At 40.5% G+C, this 21,522-nt stretch overlaps 2 protein-coding genes across 2 annotated transcripts; one reads left to right on the top strand and one right to left on the bottom strand.

Moving 5' to 3' along the window:
• Positions 1-822: 822 nt before the first annotated feature.
• On the bottom strand, positions 823-11,589 carry LOC149283494 (radial spoke head 10 homolog B-like). Its single transcript, XM_089497452.1, has 18 exons — positions 11,351-11,589; positions 11,184-11,259; positions 10,380-10,448; positions 9,404-9,577; positions 8,935-9,020; positions 8,172-8,292; positions 7,648-7,824; positions 7,193-7,334; positions 6,098-6,222; positions 5,409-5,598; positions 4,799-4,907; positions 3,911-3,990; positions 3,679-3,827; positions 3,130-3,237; positions 2,800-2,949; positions 2,132-2,228; positions 1,166-1,346; positions 823-1,039 (listed from the first exon to the last, which is right to left on the bottom strand). The coding sequence occupies exons 1-18, from the start codon at positions 11,587-11,589 to the stop codon at positions 823-825; spliced, it is 2,490 nt and encodes an 829-aa protein (XP_089353578.1).
• A 957-nt stretch (positions 11,590-12,546) lies between these two features.
• LOC149283493 (eukaryotic translation initiation factor 2-alpha kinase 1-like) lies at positions 12,547-21,413 on the top strand. Its single transcript, XM_089497451.1, has 15 exons — positions 12,547-12,649; positions 14,903-15,058; positions 15,356-15,492; positions 16,035-16,072; positions 16,189-16,288; positions 16,627-16,707; positions 16,979-17,078; positions 17,571-17,628; positions 18,298-18,673; positions 19,149-19,257; positions 19,524-19,630; positions 19,800-19,920; positions 20,229-20,308; positions 20,913-21,146; positions 21,243-21,413. The coding sequence occupies exons 1-15, from the start codon at positions 12,547-12,549 to the stop codon at positions 21,411-21,413; spliced, it is 1,971 nt and encodes a 656-aa protein (XP_089353577.1).
• The last annotated feature ends 109 nt before the right edge of the window (positions 21,414-21,522 follow it).

The raw sequence follows: 21,522 nt of genomic DNA, 5'->3' as shown, positions 1-21,522 counted from the left end.
GACAGGAAAAAGCAAGTTTTATAGGAAAATGCTTAAAACATAAAATTGTGAGTCGTATCTCGCAAGGTTAGTGAACCTGCGTGAAAACTATATTATATGTATATATATATATATATATATATATATATATATATATATGTGTGTGTGTATATAGGGTCTTCATCAGGGGAAAAAGCATAACATAGGTACATTTTTGTGTTACTGTCTTTGTGCCTGTAGTTCCTTAACCACTTAATTCATGGCTTCTGTAGAATTCCATTACCCATTCCGTCAGACTTTCTCCCTCGTACGCAACTTCCAAAGCTCTCTGAATACCCATATGTTTCGAGAAGCGTACAACCCTTCTTCCCAACACTCTCAGCCATCATCCTAATCAAACTATCCAAACAACCAACAACCTCTACAGATCATCCAGACCCCATCAACTCATCCCCATCCAAGCCGTCCTCTCCTACTGTTTCACCCCCCCAACCGCCGAATAGATAGTAAGCTCACCAGAGCAGGGCCCTCTCCTCCTTTTGTACCCGTTTGTTATTGTGTGTGATTCTAAATTATCCCGCTGATTGCTACAGAATCTGCTGGCGCTTCATAAATAAATGTAATGTAGAGTATGTACTGTCACTGGAAGAGTCTACAGTTGTTTTCCAGGTTTCATTTGCTTTACTACGCAATAAAACTCTACCCATGAGCTCTACTCTGATAATAGATACCTGTTTTATCTCTATGTTAAATTACAGAATAAGTAGTTTGTATTCTATGCAAACGTGGGACTTTTATTAATGAACATACAACACACTTAAGACATACAAAGTGCTTCGCCTCTTATTTCTTTTTCTTTTTTCCTGTCCCGGATGCATGCTTTGTGCTGCCCGATTGGGGTGTGGGTGGCTCTTCTTTTGGGGTAACCGGAAGTTGCCCCTTCGTGTCCTCTTCTGCAGTGTCTTTGGCAGTATGTGCTGCTTCCATGACTGCAGCTGCTTTCTCCAGTTCTGCTTCTTCAATCCTCTTGGCTTCCTCTGCCTCCTTAATTGCTTTTAACCTATATATACATATAGACAGCATGAAAAATACAGAAGAGAAGGCAGGGGAGAAAAAAAAATACATAAAACAAGAACGTTCCTTTTCGAGGAAATGTTAGTCTCATGTGAAGTCCCCAGATTTTTACCTGGCTTCCTCTTCCTCTTTCGTCTTCTGTATCCGAAGAAGTTCTGCCTTTCGCTCCCTAACTTTTGGAACTTCTTCCTTAAGCTGCTGCGAGTACTCATAAGCCGGGAAGAATATTTTCATAAAAAATATATTCAATTGAGCAAACCATTTATCTGACCTATTTTCTGGCTCCAGATTTTCTACAGAAAAAAACCAAGACAACAACATTGACATATTAGTCATTGCTCAGAAAAAAATGTAATTGTGAATTAGCGATGGAACATTTATATATTACACATTTACAAACGTAGACATAATACTTTTATTATGTGGAATTAGCTGTAGCCGCCCAGGAGCATCTGGAGAGATATATTCCTAGGGAACTCTGTGGGTCTTGGTGCATTTTAATATTACTCCCAACTACCACAAATAAAATGCCAGTATTCTGTGTATTATAAATATATTATGGGCACAAAAACAGTACGCTGAGGCCGACCACTTTCACGATCACCAGATTTTTTGCAGTGCAAGAATGAGAGCATTATATATACAGCAAACTAAAGATGCAAGAGTAAGAACTTTCCGGAGTTCTTGTACATTTTGGCAGCCTTCTTCCTTGTCACAGTAGATAGATATCCATTAACATAAAAATTTACTAATTCACTTTGACTGATGATGCGCTAATACAATGTACAGGCCAAGTGTATTAATATTATTAGTATTAGTGATAATTAATAATAACTAACAGTAAGTATCAATATTAAAAGTAAGCTTATACTGCCCTCTGGTGTTCATTATAAGGCGCAGTAGAAATATAGTTTTTCAATCGTGTTATACAGAGCTGCATTAACTGTTACTATAGGCACCTAACATTTGTTTTCACATATTTATATACCTATAAAAACCTATACAAATAGGACTCTTAATAAAATGCAGGTTAATAACAAATCAGAATACTAACAATTTGACATAACATCCCTCTTACCTGTAGAACAAGCCAATGTAGATGGTGTGCAACTTATTTCTGTGAGCTGTAAGCTATTTTCATGAGAAAGAACCTCTGGCGTGCAAGCAGGCTTTATCTGAGGTTAAAAATAACAAAATTAACCACATTTCAAAATTCTCCTTTTAAGTACTATGGCAAGTAGTAGAAATTCTGGAATACTGAAATTCAAATTGACAGGTATAGACCGGGTATTAAAATCAGTCCTGGAACTTTAAAGGCCAGCAGCCTGTAAATAATTGTAACTTCACACTATGTTTTTACGCATGTGCAGCTGGCGTATGAGTATCCGGCCAAAACTACAATGGGGATGTGCTGAACGCCGGAGGTGAACATCAGAGGCAATTGCTACATGTCTGCTGCTTTAGTTTGTTCCAAAAAAGTAAAAGAGTAAAGAAGATCTCCTAAATGGTTAATGTTACAATTATCCTAGTTGGCCAAGTTTGGTCCCATAATTGAAAGTTGACAAATGTAGGTTCTTCCATAGCTTCTACTGGATCTCTGAACACATAAATGAATGGGGTGCAACAATTATGAAGATCAGGGGCAGGGTGTGGATTTGGGGAAAATGATCATGTTAAATCAGGAGTAACATTAAAATTAAGACTGTACTCGTATTACGTGGCAAATCAACCACAAATGTATCTAACCTGTTGGCGGTTCTCTGGTTGCTGTTCTGTAACACTTGCAATATACTCGTTTTGGGGACTCTCCTCCTCTTTGTTTAGTTCTAGTAGGTCGTCTGTGACAAATACCGAAGCACAGCCAAGCAGCGCCTCAAAGAACTCAAGAAATGTAAGCTAAAGAAATAAAAATAAGTGAAAAAATGCAAATTTGTAAATTCCTGTTTTGACCCTAAAGAAACATAACCTATGGTTCTAGAACTAATGTAATAAACACAAGAACCTGATCCCAGGGAATATATGAACAAAGGACAGCCATAGTAGCAATCTAAGTCCCTGCTGTGCATTAACCCTTACCTCCAGTTCTAGGTTGATTTCATTACTGTTGCGTACACTGGGGTCATCATGGGCTAAAATATCCACCATCTTAGTTACGGTCAAAGCGTTTTTAGTGATTTTCAAGTCCTGTGAAAGAATCAATAACCTATCATTAAAGGGAGTAGAGCATTTTGCCGTCAGTCTCACAGTTCTTCAAATCCATTTGTAAGCCCTGCATCTTAAGCTCTGGTTAGGAACCCAAAACAGGGGTGTGCTCTGCCCAGACTGTAAGGAGTTAATTAAGTTGCTTCCATGGCATAATCCAATCGGTGGTGAATTAAGTCAAGTTTTCATCAGTTAGCATGATTTTAATTGAATCCGCCAGGTATCAGGGAATCTTGTCAGGGTTCCATGAGTAACATCCAAGTTCATCTTGATACCCATGATTTGATTTCGTTATACCTCGTGAACTATTAACTTGGGGGAACATAGGCCACCAAAGAATTTAGGGAGGGGACGTTCAAAATAAAGCCCTTTCTTGAGATATAATCTATAAAAATATTTCAATACATTCTTAAGTATAATTACGTTCATCAGCCAGACGAAGTGCCTCATTTTCATGGTAGGTTCGTAGGGCGCAGAAGTGTTTGGCTGGCAATAGCTCTGGTAGATGTCCCAGCACCTATCAATGTAAAGCATTGCATGCGCGGTCTTTTGAGGTTCAGAAAAGAAGAACCCTAAAACAAATGAAAAAATTATTAAAAAAAATGTCCATTAATCCAATTATAATTTCCAAGAAGCAAATCCATGACAGGCTTACCTTGGACGTTTTTTGCGTGGGGCGATACATTCTCTTTGATGATTTTACAAAAGCAGTCAACAAGGGAGATGTTCTTCTCTCTGCAATATTTAAACATTTCATATCATCTGATGTAATTTAACCCTTTTCATTTAGGCAACACCTGACTTCCTTCAGATAAAGGGCAGCAGCCACTTGTGAAAAGTAAAAATGATTTCTGAATGTTGACTTATTTTGTAAGTATAACTTCCAATTTAATATTAAATATAAATAAAAAAATAAAATGTAACCTGTTCATTTGTTTGTTTGACTACTATTCTCGATTGGAAGGAGCATTAAGGAAAAGTTAATATTATCAGTAGCACTATAATAAAAGTATATAAAATAAATGGTAGTTTGCGTTTTAAATGATCATATGCCCGGTCCAGAGTCTCATGTGTGTTATTGTGATGAACTCGACTTTAGCAGAAGTTTGGTTGTTGAGAACTTATTTTTTTAGTTATGAGATCATTGTCCACCCGGGGCCTGGCTGGAAATGAACAGAGAAGCAGGTCACCCGATTATAATAATACAATAAAACATACATTTAATTTAGTAAGAACCTTCACAGCTTTTAGCACAAGTTAATTCATTTACTTAAACTACCCAAAGAATGTGCTTCTTGTTGTCAATCATTCATAGTTATGGCGATCCAGTTTAAAGTGGATCTTGTGAAAACTTTGGTTGGTGCAGCCTGTGGCAGATATTTGGAACTTTTTAATGTAGGGTTTGCATAGCTGCTTTGATAATCAAAAAAGGGGACACACAACAGCCTCATCTAATTTCTCCTTCTTCTCACTACAAAATAATAATATTTACAAAAATTTGAAGCCAACGGATATAAAATAACTGCTGGGCACATGTACTTACGGCGATTCTTCGTGGCAGATATGATACGCCAAATAGACGATGTTGGTCAAAAATGTCCTCAGTAATAATGCTGCGTGCGGAGAATGAACTTCTAGTCTCTCTGCATTCCCTGCGGAAACCATGAAGATAAATCAATGCTGGCCGTATAAATTAAACACAACTACAACACAAAAGTGTGCATATTTAATTGATTAAAATGATTAAAGACTACTAAATCTTGCACTGTGATGATGTCATAATGTTTATTTAATAACAATCCTGATTTAAGGGGACCCTCCGGGCCATCATATACACTTTAATATATGTGATAGCGGCATGGTACAAATGCGGGGGGGGGGATTCTGCGCTATCCAATAAAAAAAATGCACATTAAACTCACAGAGTACTTTAATATCTGTTCTTCTACAGTGGGGTGTCCGGGCCATTATATTGTCCCGCTGATGGCTATTGCCATTAATTAGAAATGGTCACTAAGTGTAGGAATAAGGTCAGCAGCTCGGCGCACCAGTCCCTACATACTCAACCCACCATTCTCCGACTGCGAGTGTGTGTTTGTTTCTAGTAAACATGGCTAGGTGCACCAGAAGCATTTTATTAATTGTTTACTAACCACTAAGAAGACGATCCATTTCTGAAAGTGTTAAATTGTAGTGATGGAACCTGCAGTCCTTAAGAAATCTCCAGAATTGCAGTTTTGTCATCAGAAGGGCGTTATCAACGGCGTTCTTATTTCCCAAGCTGCTGTAGAAGCCATAAATCTTCCTGAGCTCCGTGATGTTCCGAAGAACAGCAAATTCAACCTGAGACATTGCAAAGAAACTGAATATGTTGTAAACGGCATCTACACGTTCATGCAGCATATAACAAGCCAACATCATTAAGTTAAATACTGATCCAATATAACATGCACTCTTTAGCCGCAGGTTATTCCTTTTATTCGGCCATCACTGAAAATGAGTAAAGTCATAAAAGCTTCCAGGAGCTCAAGTCTCTTCTTCAGATTCCATTTTTTTCTGTGTTGGACTGATAAAAATGTGTCATCTTTGACTAGAACAGCCACATATTAACCAATCAACTGCCATTTAAATTAAGGTCAGCATTAAATTAATTATCAGCAAGTACTATCTCGTTACTGGAAAACCATGCAACAAATGTAAGAAAATTAAAAGTGGAACTTCGCGACAAAAGAATCTTCCAAAATGCAGAAGACTTTTCCACTTTTATCACCGCGGACAATAAGTATGGTATATAAAAAAAGTTACAATGATTTTATTCTTTTTTTCCGTTGGGTAGACGCACCTGTTTTAGTTCTTCCATCTGTTTGTCTTCTGGAAAGGTGTCCAGTAGCGAAGATATTTCAAGTTCCATGTACGACCCCGATAAGCTTGGGATACCTGAATTAACTCTTGACGTATTTAATTTATCTGCCAATTAAACAGAACATTTTATTCTTTCGTATAATACAATAATAAACTGTGCATTTTTGACTGTACTTTGTTACCTTTTAACATAAAGAGAACAACCTATAATAGTAGAATAGAGAATTTAGAATTAGGACATTACTTACTTTGTAAGGTGCCAAGGTCACAAAACTGGTAACCATCTGGCTTGACGAACAATGTGATTACCTATTGGTTTCCACCATGTCAGGGTTCGACCAACCCCAGGCGCCAGTCCACCAAGGCGACTAGAACCCACTTCCTGGTGCCCATCATGAATACGGTGTAGTGTGTGCCGTGAGGTGCCCAGGGTGGTCACACAATGCACGCTACGTGACCCCGCTGGGTGCGTCAGGTCAGTCGCTGCTCCGCGCACCCGCAGGAAAGCATAGTGTGCCGGATTCATGATGGCGGAAGATAGGCAGCGGCGTGGCAGGTGAGAGGGGAGTGGTGTATGTGTGAGCGTTTCTTCCCTAGTGATCTCCGTACCTAATAAATTGTAAGCCCACAAGAACAGGGTCTTCTTCTCCTTCTGTACCAGTAAGCCTTAATGGTATTGCCAATTTTGTATTTTGCCAGTTTTTGACTCCTTTCTATTGTTACAGAATATCTCTACATTAATATATTGCCATATAAAAGCTGGAAGGGGAGGACCAGCAGTGACCAAGAAGAATTTGGACAGGAGTAGCTGGATGGTTGTACACGGTGGTTGGATTTACCAAAACGAAGGCAGTTGGGAAGTCACGGAAATTCCTGGTCTTTAAATCCTAGACTGTGGTCGTGAGAGGAACATACTCAAGTATTCTGTTCTTCACAAGAACACCCAACATAATTGTAATTATTTGTTATGCATATGGTGTGTGTACGCAGTGTGGCGATGAAGTCCATGTGAAATGAGAATAAATTAACCTAAAACAAGTCTGTTATCAGGACTCTTAAAGCTTGGTTTTCTTACCTGAACCAGCTGGACTCTGGGTGCGAATTCCACTCAAATCCGGAGTATTTACTCGGTCATATTTAAAATTTGGATACTCTGCTATATGATCTTCCACAAATTCCCCAATATAGATTTTTCCATTTTTAAACGTAAACTTGCCCTGGAAAGGAATAAAAGCCACAAAGGTCCATGTGCACGGTATCAAAAACGTGAGAAGCAGAAGCTCCGGTGACTTTAGAGGACAATACAGAAAACCTTTATATAGATACATGTAAATAGACATAATATTTATTATATATAAATGCATATAATTATATATTAATTATTTATTAATTTGATGTCCTGATGAAAGTCTAATAAACAGACTGAAACGTTGATTAGGAAACTGCAGTTTCTGGAGTGATTATTTAAAGAAGTCCCTGGAGTGCCGGTAACTATTTTTGGATGTTATATAATATTTAATCAGTACGTACCATTCCATGCTTTTTATTATAATTCCACTCTCCATCATACATCGCCCCATTCGCGTAGTAAAACTGTCCATGTCCGTGGCGCTTGCCATTCACAAAGTTTCCAGTGTATTCGTTTCTCAGCGAGTACTGGGAACCTGGAACTCTTTTTAGGAACCAAGTGTGGGTCCCTTGACCATTCTGCACGATAAGACACATAGATGACACGTTCAGTTCATACGGTTAATTATGCGGTACCATGGCTGGTATGATATGGATAACTCCTAGAAGGCGCATTTCACGGTTCCGAAGAGATCAGGGGCCATTAGTTATTAGGACCTTGTCCTGGAACCAGCTTATGCTGAGATTAATAGTATAATGTGGGACCTGAGACACCAGCAAAGCGTGGACCTGCTGGGGGCAAGAGATCTGTACCAAGAGAGGCACATAGTTTGCTGTTTAATACAAATGAATACAAAGTATCTTTTAGCGAGTCCTCATCCACTTTTAGAATTCTGATGATTCTGAAATATTGTTAAAATGAATACCTGTATCCCGTGCACCCACTGCCCTGTGTACTCTTCATTGGAAATCAGCCATCTCATCCTCCCTTCTCCATGGAACACGTTATTTTTCCAATGTCCTTCATAAATATTGCCAGACTTAAAGCTGTCGCAGACGTAAAATAGACATTATTAGTCTTTTGTACAGCATGGAAACGGGTATGAGTAATGATCCATACAGGTGATGTTCCACACAAAAAAACTAATGAAGTATGTTAATCGAGTGAACCTTAGCAGATCTGTCATTTTATTCTTTGCTCTTATAGTTCAATCAAAAACAAGGCAGACACTTTTCAGTTTTTATGGAAACATTGGCTTTTAATGTAACTAAATTCATTTATTAAACCTACTTATACCCTATGCATTTTACCCTATGGGAGCTGTGATGTGGGAGCTGGTCCTAATTTCAGAATTATTCCTGGCCACAATATGTAAAAGTGTGGCTGCTCACAGTGTAGAGCAACTAGAGAGAAGGCTACGTGAAAGTAAAAGGGTAACAGGAGGGAGAGGGGGGGGCGAGTGAGAGAGAGGCTAAGGAAGTTACATAGAGTGTGTAGTGTGAGTGTGTATTTGTAAGCATGTGTGTGTTAGCATGAGAGTGTCTATGTGACTGTGTATGTGTTAGCATGAGTGTCCTCTTGTTTCTACCTCCCCTCGTGCCAGAAGGTGCCCTCCACTGTCCTCTTTTTGAGAGATTTAGACATTCCAGGAGCTAAATAACATAGTTTGTCGAGGATACAGTACGTACCGCTGGACTCCCCAGCCATCCTTGTTGCCATTTATCCAGTCTCCTTCATACCAGGAAGTTCTTTCTGAATTATAGTAAATGGTTCCCTGGAGCAATAAAACCAACAAAATGATGATGTTCTCTGAAACGGATCCTTACATTTCTTAACCAGTTTATATGATTTTGTTTTTATGACACAAAAATCTCAAATAATCGATTTATTTTCTACTAAAATATTACAACCCCCCCCCCCCCCAAAAAGCATTGTGGTGGAGTACAGGCTAAATGGGTGCCAGATGTTAAAAGGGCCCCAAAAGAACTGCACACCGATCACATGCCTTCAAGTCAATCCAGCCCTGCTATCTGTAACAAGTAGATTGTCTAAAGAGTGAGAAGCGGAGCAGAAAACAATGAAAAAGTAGTTATTGTGTTGACACGATCTCTTACATCAGTGAATGATCTTTAGCTCTGCTGACTATTTATGATTTACCTTCCCATGCCGTACGCCTTTACACCACTGTCCCGCGTAGGAAACTTGTTGGTTACTTGAAATGAAGATGCCAGCGCCATGTCTGATTGCCTTGTACACTTCCCCTTCGTAGCGGCTGCCATTAGGCCACACGTAGACGCCACGTCCCATTGGGAAATTCATGTGAAATTCTCCCTGTGCAAGATTAAAAATGGCGGATTGATCAGGGCAGTTTCACCAAGTCCTCATCAAAGCTCCTGGACGGTAATCTAAGGGGAGGTCAGGCTTTGAGGACCACTTGGACCATTCTGGGATTGGCTGACACGGCACGCAAAATCACAACACATGAATGCATAATAATCAAAGCAGAATTCAGGTTAAGGTTGCCGTGGTTGTACACCAGCTATCTCATTGAGGTTTATTCACTAAAGCAGGTTTCAGCTCACCATCTTCATTAATAATTACAATAAGTCAGCCTTGGTGAGCTTCTCCTGTAGGGTGAGCTCTATGTAATGTACAGTTCATTGATTTAACTATGCACTACGCAGGGCCACCTCTGATCTTCCTGCGTGACAAACACGCCAGGGTTAACCCTTCAGGATAAATAGGGAAGATAGTGGGGTAAAAAAAAACAACTTTGCGGAAAACTCATCATCAAACTCGCATTTTAGTGGATAATTCCCATTTTTGCAGAGCATGTTTATGGCAAGACTTCGGGTGTGACAGAATACACCGGATAAATGAGGAAATTCCGATACGTTCTACATGCAGTCATATGATAAAAAAGGCTCTTTTATCAAAAGTGATTCTGGGGCAAATGGTTAAATGAAAATGTAATCACTATGGAAACTATAACATTATCATGGAAGGATCAGGCAGTGATGTAGGAACAGTTGGCATTAGTGATTGCATAACAGTTGTTATTTAATGCGTTTGATTGAAAGTGAAGCAAAAAAATATTATTATTATTATTATTATTGAGAATAAAAATCATTACCTCGTAAATCAAGCCGTCGGCCCATGTGTACGTTCCTTTACCGTGCATAAACCCCTGTGAGAAGGTGCCCTATGAAGACATTATTATTCAGGTATCTCAAATGATAGCAATCACTACATGCTGGGTTAAATTACAGGCGCGAATCCTATACATCAATTCAACCAACGTGCTCGTATTTAGCGTCTAAAATATATTAGAAATGAAAGGTATTTGTATATGTTGGGAGTCTGCGTCTCCTGTCCTCGTTAGACAGATTAGATTGTAAGCTCCCAAGAGCAGGGCCCTCTTCTCCTTTTGCCTCAGTTTATTATTGCGTGTGATTTTAAATTTATCCTACCGACTCTGATTGTAAAGCGCAACGGGATCTGCTGGCGCTATATAAATAAATGTAATGTAAATAAGACGCTATGGATAAAACAGCATGTGATAGATAGGTAGATTATATATAATAGATAATAGATGGATATATGATAGATAATATATGATAGATAGATGATATATATTAGATAGATAGATAATATATAGATAGATGATATATAATAGATGACAGATAGATAGATAGATAGATAGATAGATAGATAGATAGATAGATAGATAGATAGATAGATAGATAATAGCTATAGAGATGATAGATAGATAGATAGATAGATAGATAGATAGATAGATAATAGCTATAGAGATGATAGATAGATAGATAGATAGATAGATAGATAGATAGATAGATAGATAGATTTATAATAGCTAATAGATAGATAGATAATAGATATATAATAGATAGATAATAGATATATAATAGATACTCACTCTGTAAGTATTTCCATCTTTGAAATGTGCCGCACCATACCCTTCATACACACCGTGTACCATATCCCCTTCATATCTACAGAAAATAATATGTAATAATAATAATATATAAGTCATTTATCGCATCTCTGCCCGTAATGATAAACGAGTTACATAGCATACATTACTTTTCAACAAAAAGCTGCGCGAGAACCGACTCCTCCTCGTAGATTTCGGAAGCTGGGAGGCTGGCGAGAGAATCCTCCTGCTTTGCGGGTTCCTCCGGGGCCACAGATTTAAGGGATGGGTAAGACAGATCTTCAGTAGGAGTCCCACTCACAGAGGATATCCTGGAGCTGGCATCTTCAGGGCTTTCCGGGGTTAACTTATCTGCCTTTTTACTTTCTTTTTTCTTAGGCCTGCCCATCGTCAAAAACTTTATCTACTAAATCTGTCAAAAATGTCAAAAATGCAGTCACGCTTCCTAGAAAAAAAATGACAAAATACATAAAGTTCATTCAACGCAGAAACATAGAATTTGACAGCAGAGAAGCATCGTTCAGCCATCTAGTCGTCATATTTTTCCTGATAAAGACAAAATAGCTTCATGCCTGTCCCATGTATGTTTAAATTCCTTCACTTTATTAGCCTTTACCACTTCTGCTGTTCCACTTAAGTACCATCTTCTAAGTAAATTAAAACTAAAGTAAGGTATAGATGTAATTAATCAACTAATGTAGTAAGTTTACAAAATCGTATACCGTACAATAAGTCGATTTAGCGTCCCGGAAAAGAAAGTGTAACCTTGACAACCGATGGTCACATGAGAGGCATCCTGCAGGAGGCTCCGTGGAACGGCATATTGTGGTTGGCCCGACCGATATGTTAGTTTATTGGATCGCTAAGCACGTTTACATCCGTCGTCATGATCACCAAACCTCCATGAAAATAAAAGCCATGGGAGTAATTTATTAAAAAGTGATCATTTCGGTGCAAACCTGCTGTATTTTCTATTATATTTAATGTTTTGGCCGCGTTCTTCCGGTATGCACTAGTTGAACTACATTTCCCATAATGCTCCACCACAAGATGCCCGCTTAAGTCATGGGAGATGTTGTCCTCTAGCGATTGGTCGGCTGCTGTGTAGGAGTTCCGATGTCTGCCTTTCTGTCCCATTCCGTCTCTACTCGTTGGTGTAGCTGTAGAAGTTACTAGTGCGTTCTGGTGCGGTCTCCGGGGGGTCTTCTGTACCCGAGACCCCCGCTTATCTGTAGTGTTGTAATGAGCCTCCGGTGACAGCGATGAGTGTTGGTGTCACACCCACGTGTGTTATTGTCACCACCTTTCGTTACCCGTGTGCGTGAAGCTCGTACCGTGCCCAGACATGTCTGGGGTCACCGACACCCCAAATGTCAATAAGGTGGTGAAGAAATCAGATGTGAATCCGGAATTTGAGTTTCCAAAAGAGGCCGAATTGGGATTCGATGGTAAGTGTGGGGGGCAGAGTCTGATGTAATGGTAACACATACCCACGGTGCGTGGGTGACCTGCGGACAGCTGTGATCCCGTGTGCCCCGACCCCACTGACACTCATACTCCTGATGGACGTGTCAGTGTGTATGTGTGTATATATATGTATATATATATATATATATATATATATATATATATATATATATGTGTGTGTGCAGTGCCAGGTTATTATAATTAAAGACATTTTAAAATAAACTTTATGTCTGTCCCATGTATGTTTAAATTCCCTTACAGTGCTTACTGCCGGGAGGCTGTTCCATTCATCCACCACCCAATCAGTTAGTTATAAATGCAATTTTATAAATGAGACCCTTAATTGTTTATTTCTGGCAATGCTGCGTTAAGTGCATATGGTATTAAACGTATTCATTGTAAAAGACAGAGTAACTTTTATTCTGTGATCCACAGTAACAATATTTCAGCATTTAAGGAAATATTATCTTCTTTGCCCAAGCCGGGATATGGCTTTCATAAAAACACTACTCCGGGTGTTTGGTTATGATTATTATTATTTATTGTTTTATACAGCGCCATCAGATTCCGCAGCGTAGTACAAAGGTTAGACAGGACATAACGATTAGTATAAAACATAACAGGATGACATACAGAAACAGGATAGAGTGTACAGCGCTGTGGAATATGATGGCGCTATATAAATCAGTAAATAATAATTATATGTAGTGCTAATCTTGTTTGGTTATAATGGCGATTTCATGTTTAAACATGATTTTTGGAGAAAACTTAGTCCAGTAGTATTTTTAATCTTGAGCCAAGTGTAATAGATGTTTGGTGCTGTTCTTATTAGTTAGTAAATGGTGTTATAATATGGCGTTCATCCCGTCCTATCTTATCTGCAGTCATCTTTGTAAATATGAACAGTTGATTGAACGATCACTGTTAGAATCACAGCGCTTCCCGCCAGACCGGCTCGCGATCTAACGTGGTAGAACTTGACCTTCTGGATGCTTCTGCTTGTCTCCTTCGCTCTCCATGAGACTCGTCCAGTCAAGCTTTATTGGTTGAACCGATTTAGATTGTAAGCTTCGAAGGTCTCTTCCTCAGGCATATTATACTTGAGAGATCTTCCTCTCCGGCAGGGAAATGATTTCCCTAAAATAACATGGCGTTCATGGGGCATATTATCATATTACTCAATTATTCGGGTATAGAGTAACTTAACTCTTTAAATGCCAAAGAGCCGCATAGAGCATTACCCATGTTAGTTTTTAAGTTAGCTTTTCTTGCATATATATATATATATATATATATATATAATGTGTATGTATATGTATGTATGTGTCTAGTTTGAATTCTTCAGGGCTTCAGAGAAGGTCCCTCGCAGTGTAAACCGTTCTCGTTTGCTGTGTCGAGTTAAGTAAAGGTTCTTGTTCAGGATGGATCATTGAACGTCTGGGTACATAACCATGATCCCATCCCATTCTCTTATCTCCGCTCCTGGCATGGGTCCGATGGTACGTGGCACGTCCCGCTGGTTCGTGGCAAACACCCTGATTAGCAGCTGCTGTGGGTGGGACACGAGACCGCCGCACGTATTAACGCAGTGTGAGGTCAGCTCAGCGCCTTTTTTTCTCTCTCTCTGAAACATGCAGTCTGTTGATAGCTGATATCAGCAAAACATTAGGTGTGTCCAAAGTGTTTACCCGGCCAGGAAAGGGGGTTTAAAGGCTGGGTTCTTCCAATGGCTTGACCACAACTCCCATCACCCGATTCTTTAACGCCTTTAATACTTAATGATACATATCATGTCCTATTTTATTTATTGTGTGCCATGTGTGTTAGGAAATGTAATTGTCTTGGTATGAACACACGCTGTGCCAGTTGAGTCGGATGCGGACGTTTTGCGAAGAAGGGTCTCATGCGTTGAATAGATCGCTCCGGCGGGCGTTGGATAGACCGCTCCGGCGGGCGTTGGATAGACCGCTCCGGCGGGCGTTGGATAGACCGCTCCGGCGGGCGTTGGATAGACCGCTCCGGCGGGCGTTGGATAGACCGCTCCGGCGGGCGTTGGATAGACCGCTCCGGCGCGCGTTGCATAGACCGCTCCGCCGCGTGTTGCATAGACCGCTCCGGCGCGCGTTGCATAGACCGCTCCGGCGCGCGTTGCATAGACCGCTCCGGCGCGCGTTGCATAGACCGCTCCGCCGCGCGTTGCATAGATTTCTCAGGTGTCTTGTTTCTTTCTGCAGAGTCCGATTCTCCGTCCGACCTGAAGATGATTAAAGGCACAAGACGGTTTCCAAATGTGACTACGGTGCCCAGTCAGCTGCTGCTCGTGTCGCTGGTTGAACACCTCTGCTACGTCCATGAGCAGAACCCCCATCACTCCAAGTATCTGTTTAAGTGTCAGTACGGTTGTGGATTTCTCTGGGGTGTATCAGGTCTATCGTTTAAATATTCCAGCAAAAGCAATCAGATCGGTCTGGAGTCTGGGAGACACTGAACTGAACCTTTAGCACCAGAGCCATGATACTTGATTAACTGTTTGTGGGGGCTGCAGGGATTTGCATTTACTGGGGGGGCCCCCCATCCATCTCTTTTGAGATATACAATGGCTGTCCTACTGTACCTGTTCTTGCATAGGAGGGATGATGAGTGGGGTCTTAGTGATCTAAGGTCATCTTTGGATATTCTCTTTCTAGTGCTGTGTCAAACCTTCACCAAGATGGGCCTGTTGACACCCTTCGCCTTCAGTGATGAGTTCAGCACGGTGAGGCTCCAGCACAGCACGGCCATCACCGAACTGCTCAAAGCTGCTAAACGGCACATGTATAAAGAGGTAGGTCATCCCCGGATGGTCTGTGTGTTTGCACCATTTATTTCTCTGGGATCAGTCACGGTTATATAGTAGCGGTGTTCCTCGGTGAAAGTAACATAGTGACTGGAGCGATGGTCAGTTAATGGAGACACTGGCATGCTCCATTCTGCGTCATTGATGTTTACTCGGGAGGCAGGTTTAGGGCAGATGCGGAAACACCATCTTAAAGACAAAACGTGATGTCCGCACCCAGCGTATGTATATGTGTGTATTGAGGCAAATTACATTATTAATCAATGGATTCCAGAAGGGGTTTGGGTATTCATCGATGATATTTCTGACGCTCCATTCACTTACAAACATGTTAAATACAGCAGAATGGCAGCACTTTGCTGTGCGTCATGGGATTTATCGCTCAATGTGACTAATCACTATTTCTGAAAAAAAGGAAAAACAAATATTTTAAACACAATGTCTGCCAAGTCCAGAGTATTTGAAGAAAGTGGTGTGTTTTACATTTTTTTTAATAAACTAATAAAATACTTTTATTATCCTTTCTCCAGGAAATCACCAATGGGGAGTTGAACGTACAGTTAGCCAGGTACGTGCCACCGCTGCAGATCCTCTTTGTAACTTTAGATTTCTTTGTAATATTTTAATGCGGAAACCAGCAGTTCACTATTTCCTGCCTAATATTCCCAAATATCTTCCGTACAGAGCGAAGAATATGCTGTTTGAAGCCCAGACCTCTCGGTACTTGAGTGAGTTTGAGGAGATCGCTCAGCTCGGAAAAGGAGCTTATGGGAATGTGTACAAGGTGAAGAATTAGAGTGCATTCTGTCGCATACGCTTTTAAAAAAAACTTTATTTAAAATTCAAACTTTTTCAAAACTTTTTTCAAACTTAAAACATTTATGCAAACCTTAGTTATGTGAAGGCTTATATGCCTTCTCTCGCTCTCTCGCTCTCAGTAAGGGCTCCGGCCGTGGCCCGTACTCGTCTGAACCTCGCATTCAGCGGCACGTTAATGGGCACTGCTGGCTCCTGTACTGTCAGAGAAAGAAGGCAGGAGGTGATCAGCGGTATGGTAAGTGATACACTTATGTTACAATATGTCCAAGTTCAAATAACCATAATAATTTCCTGCTTTTGTAGGTCAGGAACAAGCTAGACGGCCAGTTCTATGCCATTAAGAAAATACTCATTAAAAAAGTGTCCCGGAGTGACTGCAAGAAGGTAGGTGTCCTGTGTGCTTCACAATATTACACTTATGATTGTTCTACCTTGGAATGTGAAGCTCCGAGAAGTTGATACACACCGACTGCCCTGATGGTCATAATACAGTCCCTATGCAAAACCATGGTGCTTCTATCTTCTTGTTTTTAGTACAGTACACATATTGGCGCTATCTACCAATATGAACACGGTTTTCAATATTTTTAGACATTTCAAACACATAAGAGACCCTCACCAGTAGCTGTGGTTATCTTTGATCTTTCTTTAACAGGTACTACGTGAAGTTAAAGTGTTGGCTGGGCTCCAGCACCCTAATATCGTGGGATACCACACAGCATGGATGGAACACGTCCAGCCACCTCACTCAAAATGTATGAACATTCATGATTACATTGTGCCTCTCATCTTGCTTTCACTTTGGGTTTTTTTGGGGGGGGGGGGTTGAGGAGGATGATATCTTTGTGTTCTGGAGGAGTAGTTTGTTAATTAAGGCATAAAACTTAAGTAAATCAGAGTCTGTGACTTGGGTCTTCTCATTTTGCACGAGGTCTTACTGGGTCTTTGGCTAGAAGCAGCTGGCAACGCTCTGGTCCACCTGAACTTTTCAAAGTTAGACAAAGACCTGACAAATGGTCATATTTTGCAAATTTTAGTTTTTTTCTGTGCGTCACATCTAAAGTGATAGACCCCCTGTGGAAGCTTTATTACAGATGTTCTTTGCTCCCTAATCCTTTGGCAGCTTACTCCAGAACTGAATGTTACATGGATATGAGGCCCTGAGTGTTGAGTGGGAATGACTCCTTCCTTATTTTTTAGATAAAATGTACCAATTTGTGTATTCTTTATTTCTATTATATTGGCAGGCAAACCACTTGCTCAGCTACAGGCGATCAAGGGATCATCAAGTCACACATCATCCAAGTAAGTTGATTCACTCGGAACCAATTATTCATTTTAAAGGCTCATTGATGAATCTATGAAGACCCAACCCCAGCGAGCAGGAAAAACCGAGCCGACCCAGCGCAGTGCGTGTTAGAACCACTGAAGCATTAAGCTAGGAAGCTCACCGAGGTTGGTTCTTCATAATGCATAGTGGTGTTTGGTCCCCGGAGCCTCGTAGTCACAACAAAGCCATTATTTTCCTTTAAGCAATATTGAGGAGGAATTGTAGCCGGCACCACTTCTAGTATAAAGACATGAATGGAACATTTTTCATAGTTTTCCATATTTGTTATTCTGTGTAATTGCTTTGGAGATTTTGAGCTTTCCCTGGATAAATGTTTCATCCGGGTTCTGTGTTTCAGTATTGTATCAATTTCATGGCCTTCGCTCCCCCATCCTTATAAAGTCTGTCTGAGCCAATCAACATCAATCAGCAATAGGGGGTAACATTGCATAGTGGGGGGGGGGGGGCGCAATCATGCAGATCCTGAGAACATATAGTTAATATAGTTGTTTCCATGGTGTATGCAATAAGGTGGGTTTCAATAAATGTATATTGCTTGTATTACTCTGTAAACTGAATAGGTCAGGAATAAAATTTAAAAAAAAAAAAGGCAATTTCAGAAAGTGATTTCTTTTCTTTTGCAGAAATAACAATGGGATACAGAGTGTGGAAAGCAGTGGGTCGTTTATCACGTTTGCTGAGTCGGCTGAAAGCAATTCCTCTCCAGAGCCGGCCTCAGAAAGCAGTATTTCTATGTCGTCTGTGGGTAAACCGATCAGCCCCACCGAAAAGGGGGCAAACAGCCACGCGTTACCCGACCTGCGGAAGCAAAGGAAGCAAGACACCAACGCAAACAACGGATCGACGACAAGTGTTTGCAATAAACGCCCCCCGGCCCAGGACCTCTGCTGGAGAGATAAGTGTCCCTTTTATTCAGATGATGATGATGATGACACGAGTGATTCCTCCTGCGATGAAGAATGCCCTCAGAAGGAACTGTGTTTGCATCGGCATTTTGAAGTAAGAAAGGGTGTTTGTGTAAACATTTCTATACATTTTAGACAGTGAATAATAAAATCCAAAAAACATTTTTTATAGTTGATTAGCTATGGAATAATAATAATAGTAACATAGGTAATGAGTTAAGGAATTGCACAGATTTATTTTTTTTATTTTTTTTGCACATAAACAATTTAAGGAGCTTAATTTGGGAGTGTTGTAGGAAGTGTAAATGTTAAATCGTACCTATTAAATGGAAGAGATGGAGGTTATCTTTATCCCTAAAAGTCCCAGAATTTACCGCCATCCTCGGATCTGCCAAGGGATCGGGCATACCTCTCGGGCGCTAGGAGGCGATATCTAGTTGCCATGGTGACCTGATGCAATATATAGTATTGGGCTTATGGTTTCCTTGATATCCCTAAACCCGCCGCAGTTTGGGAAGATCATTGCCGGACCTGCTGTGTTTCACGCCGCTCTCTGTGCTCTCTTCTAGATCCAGTATCATTTAATGCTTCACATCCAGATGAAGCTGTGTGAGAAGTCTCTAAGGGACTGGATTGCAGAGAGAAATAATGGCTACAGGGAGAGGAGTGATGCTTCCAGTAAGTTCATTTCTGTGTTTCTTATAAAACGTATTTCATATATATATATATATATATATATATATATATATATATATATATATATATATATATATATATATATATATATATATATATATATATATATATATATATATATGAAACAAAAAAATAGCTCATAGGAGAGTTCTGATTTCAGAAGCTTGAAGCTGATCTGTCACTTTTTCACATTGTGGAAGCGACCTTAACCTCTCGGCGTCTGCTCTTCCTCTCTAACACGTCTGCAGGTTGTTACGATTTTGTGGATGTGGGACGCACGATGAGAATGTTCTATCAGCTCCTGGAAGGGGTTCAGTACATCCATTCCATGGGTATCCTGCACAGAGATCTCAAAGTACGTGGCTTAGCTCTATGTAGCCCAATGTTCTTCTATGACGTTAAGTAGCACTATCCTTTTCCACCTGTCTTTCTCTCCATCTCATATAACTTGTCTTGTCCCTGAACCTGTCTTGTTTTGTGTCATGTGGCAGTGACATTGTGGAACATTTTTCTGTCCTGTGCAGCCCAGAAACGTCTTCTTACATGGACCAGATCTCCATGTCCGCATTGGGGATTTCGGACTTGCCTGTGGTGATATCATACGACACTCAAGAGACCGCTGGTCACAGAAGGATGGGACCAATGGTGAGTATGAATGTCTCATTTTGGTGTCTTCACAGGCTGTTTATAGGGTCCCTCAAAGGACTATTAAAAAAAAAAAAAGACACTTTGTAGTCTGTATATTAATTGCTGAGTGCATCTCTGGCCAATGTATTATTCCCAAAATCCCACTTATGTTGAACCTCTGCTCCCCTGCACGAGTAAAGGGATTTAAAAGGGGTCCGTGTTAATGCTGTTGTGGACGCTGGTCTCCTTTTGGCCACATTGGAAAACGGTAAGCATTGCCGTTTTGAATTTCCAAAAATGTAATGGATTTTCTGTAATCCTTTTAGATCCAACACACACACTGGGAGTGGGCACTTGGCTGTATGCTGCGCCTGAACAGTTACAGGGATCACACTATGACTTCAAGGTAATGACTTCAGCGTGAATAGTTTTGGGAAAATATTGCATGAAGTTATAAATAAATAAAGACAAGTTTACTTATTAAGAGTAAAGTCCTCCCAAAATAAAAAAGGTCCGCACACTCGTTACCTTCAGAGTTTCAAGAAGGAAGCTTAAGTTGCCCATCGCAGATCACTTCACGTCTCTGTGCCTCTGGGCAGAATTGGTCACCGACACTCCAGCTGGGTCCATTATTCACAGCGCTAGTGGCCAACAGTGTCCATAAAAGGCTACTGGATCCTCACTGTCCAAGCTGAAGACCCAATGGAGCTCTTTGGATGCTTCCAGTGCTTGTGCTGTTGGTAATAGTGTTCTAATTTGGACCACTGTTATAAGGATACAGACCTCCTCAGTATTCTGTATAGAACTGAAGAAATAAGTCTAAGGCCTGTTTGTACAGTATGGATGGTTACAGAAGGTGGAAACTGTATCTAAGAGGGTTGTGTATAAAGATGTTGGTGCATTGGGGAAACAATTCGCTCCTATGCGTGGTTTTTAAAAATATGTATGCAAACATTAACAGGCTAAAGGCTTGTAAGGTTGTAACTTATCGATACTTTCTGCTTCTGCAGTCTGACATGTACAGCGTTGGCATCATATTCTTTGAGATCTTCCACCCGTTTGGGACAGAAATGGAAAGGGTTGAAGTTCTCACAGCTTTAAGGGATGGTATTTTCCCTCAATCATTTGAAGAACATTGGGCAACACAAAGTAACTACATCAGATTACTGACCAGCACAGACTGTGCAAAACGCCCGGCCGCATCCCAGTTACTGGAAAGCGAGCTCTTTTATCGCAGAGAAAATGTAAGTATTGTGCGGTGCGTTTGATGAACCAGGCACTGGGGAGAGTGGTCATTGATTCAGATTCAGAGCACTGAAATGTATACCCTGTCTACACAGGTGATTCAGGATCTTCAAAAAAAGGTGCTTGATCTAGAAGAAGAAAACGAGAGACTGAAGAAAATGTTGCGTGAACAGTCTGCACCCAGGCAGGAAGATGGCGTAATAGCTGCTGGAAATAAGACTGCGGATGCACGAACATTTGCCGACAGTTTCTTTACCTCTGTATAATGTAACTCGGATTAATAAATTCTATTTATATAAAATGTGTACACGTTTGTACCTGTTTGGGGGAAGCGGGTTCTACATGGTAGATAAGGAGTCACCCAGCCTGGACTGA

Source organism: Sceloporus occidentalis, unplaced genomic scaffold (assembly GCF_023333645.1).
Source record: "Sceloporus occidentalis isolate IW3139 unplaced genomic scaffold, rSceOcc1.0.p SCAF_103, whole genome shotgun sequence".
Classification (NCBI taxonomy): Eukaryota; Metazoa; Chordata; class Lepidosauria; order Squamata; family Phrynosomatidae; genus Sceloporus; species Sceloporus occidentalis.
The sequence above is the reverse complement of the archived record's forward strand: the minus strand, read 5'-3'. Positions and strand labels throughout refer to the sequence as shown.

Excerpts from the sequence above, each read along its gene's own strand:
- LOC149283494 (XM_089497452.1), bottom strand. The coding sequence starts at position 11,589 with ATGGGCAGGCCTAAGAAAAAAGAAAGTAAAAAGGCAGATAAGTTAACC. Across the intron at positions 9,021-9,403 it reads AAGGCGTACGGCATGGGAAG|GGAACCATTTACTATAATTC; the intron begins GTAAATCATAAA and ends TTATTGCTCCAG. Across the intron at positions 5,599-6,097 it reads AGATGGAAGAACTAAAACAG|GTTGAATTTGCTGTTCTTCG; the intron begins GTGCGTCTACCC and ends GCAATGTCTCAG.
- LOC149283493 (XM_089497451.1), top strand. The coding sequence starts at position 12,547 with ATGTCTGGGGTCACCGACACCCCAAATGTCAATAAGGTGGTGAAGAAA. Across the intron at positions 12,650-14,902 it reads GGCCGAATTGGGATTCGATG|AGTCCGATTCTCCGTCCGAC; the intron begins GTAAGTGTGGGG and ends TTCTTTCTGCAG. Across the intron at positions 21,147-21,242 it reads TCTTTTATCGCAGAGAAAAT|GTGATTCAGGATCTTCAAAA; the intron begins GTAAGTATTGTG and ends CTGTCTACACAG.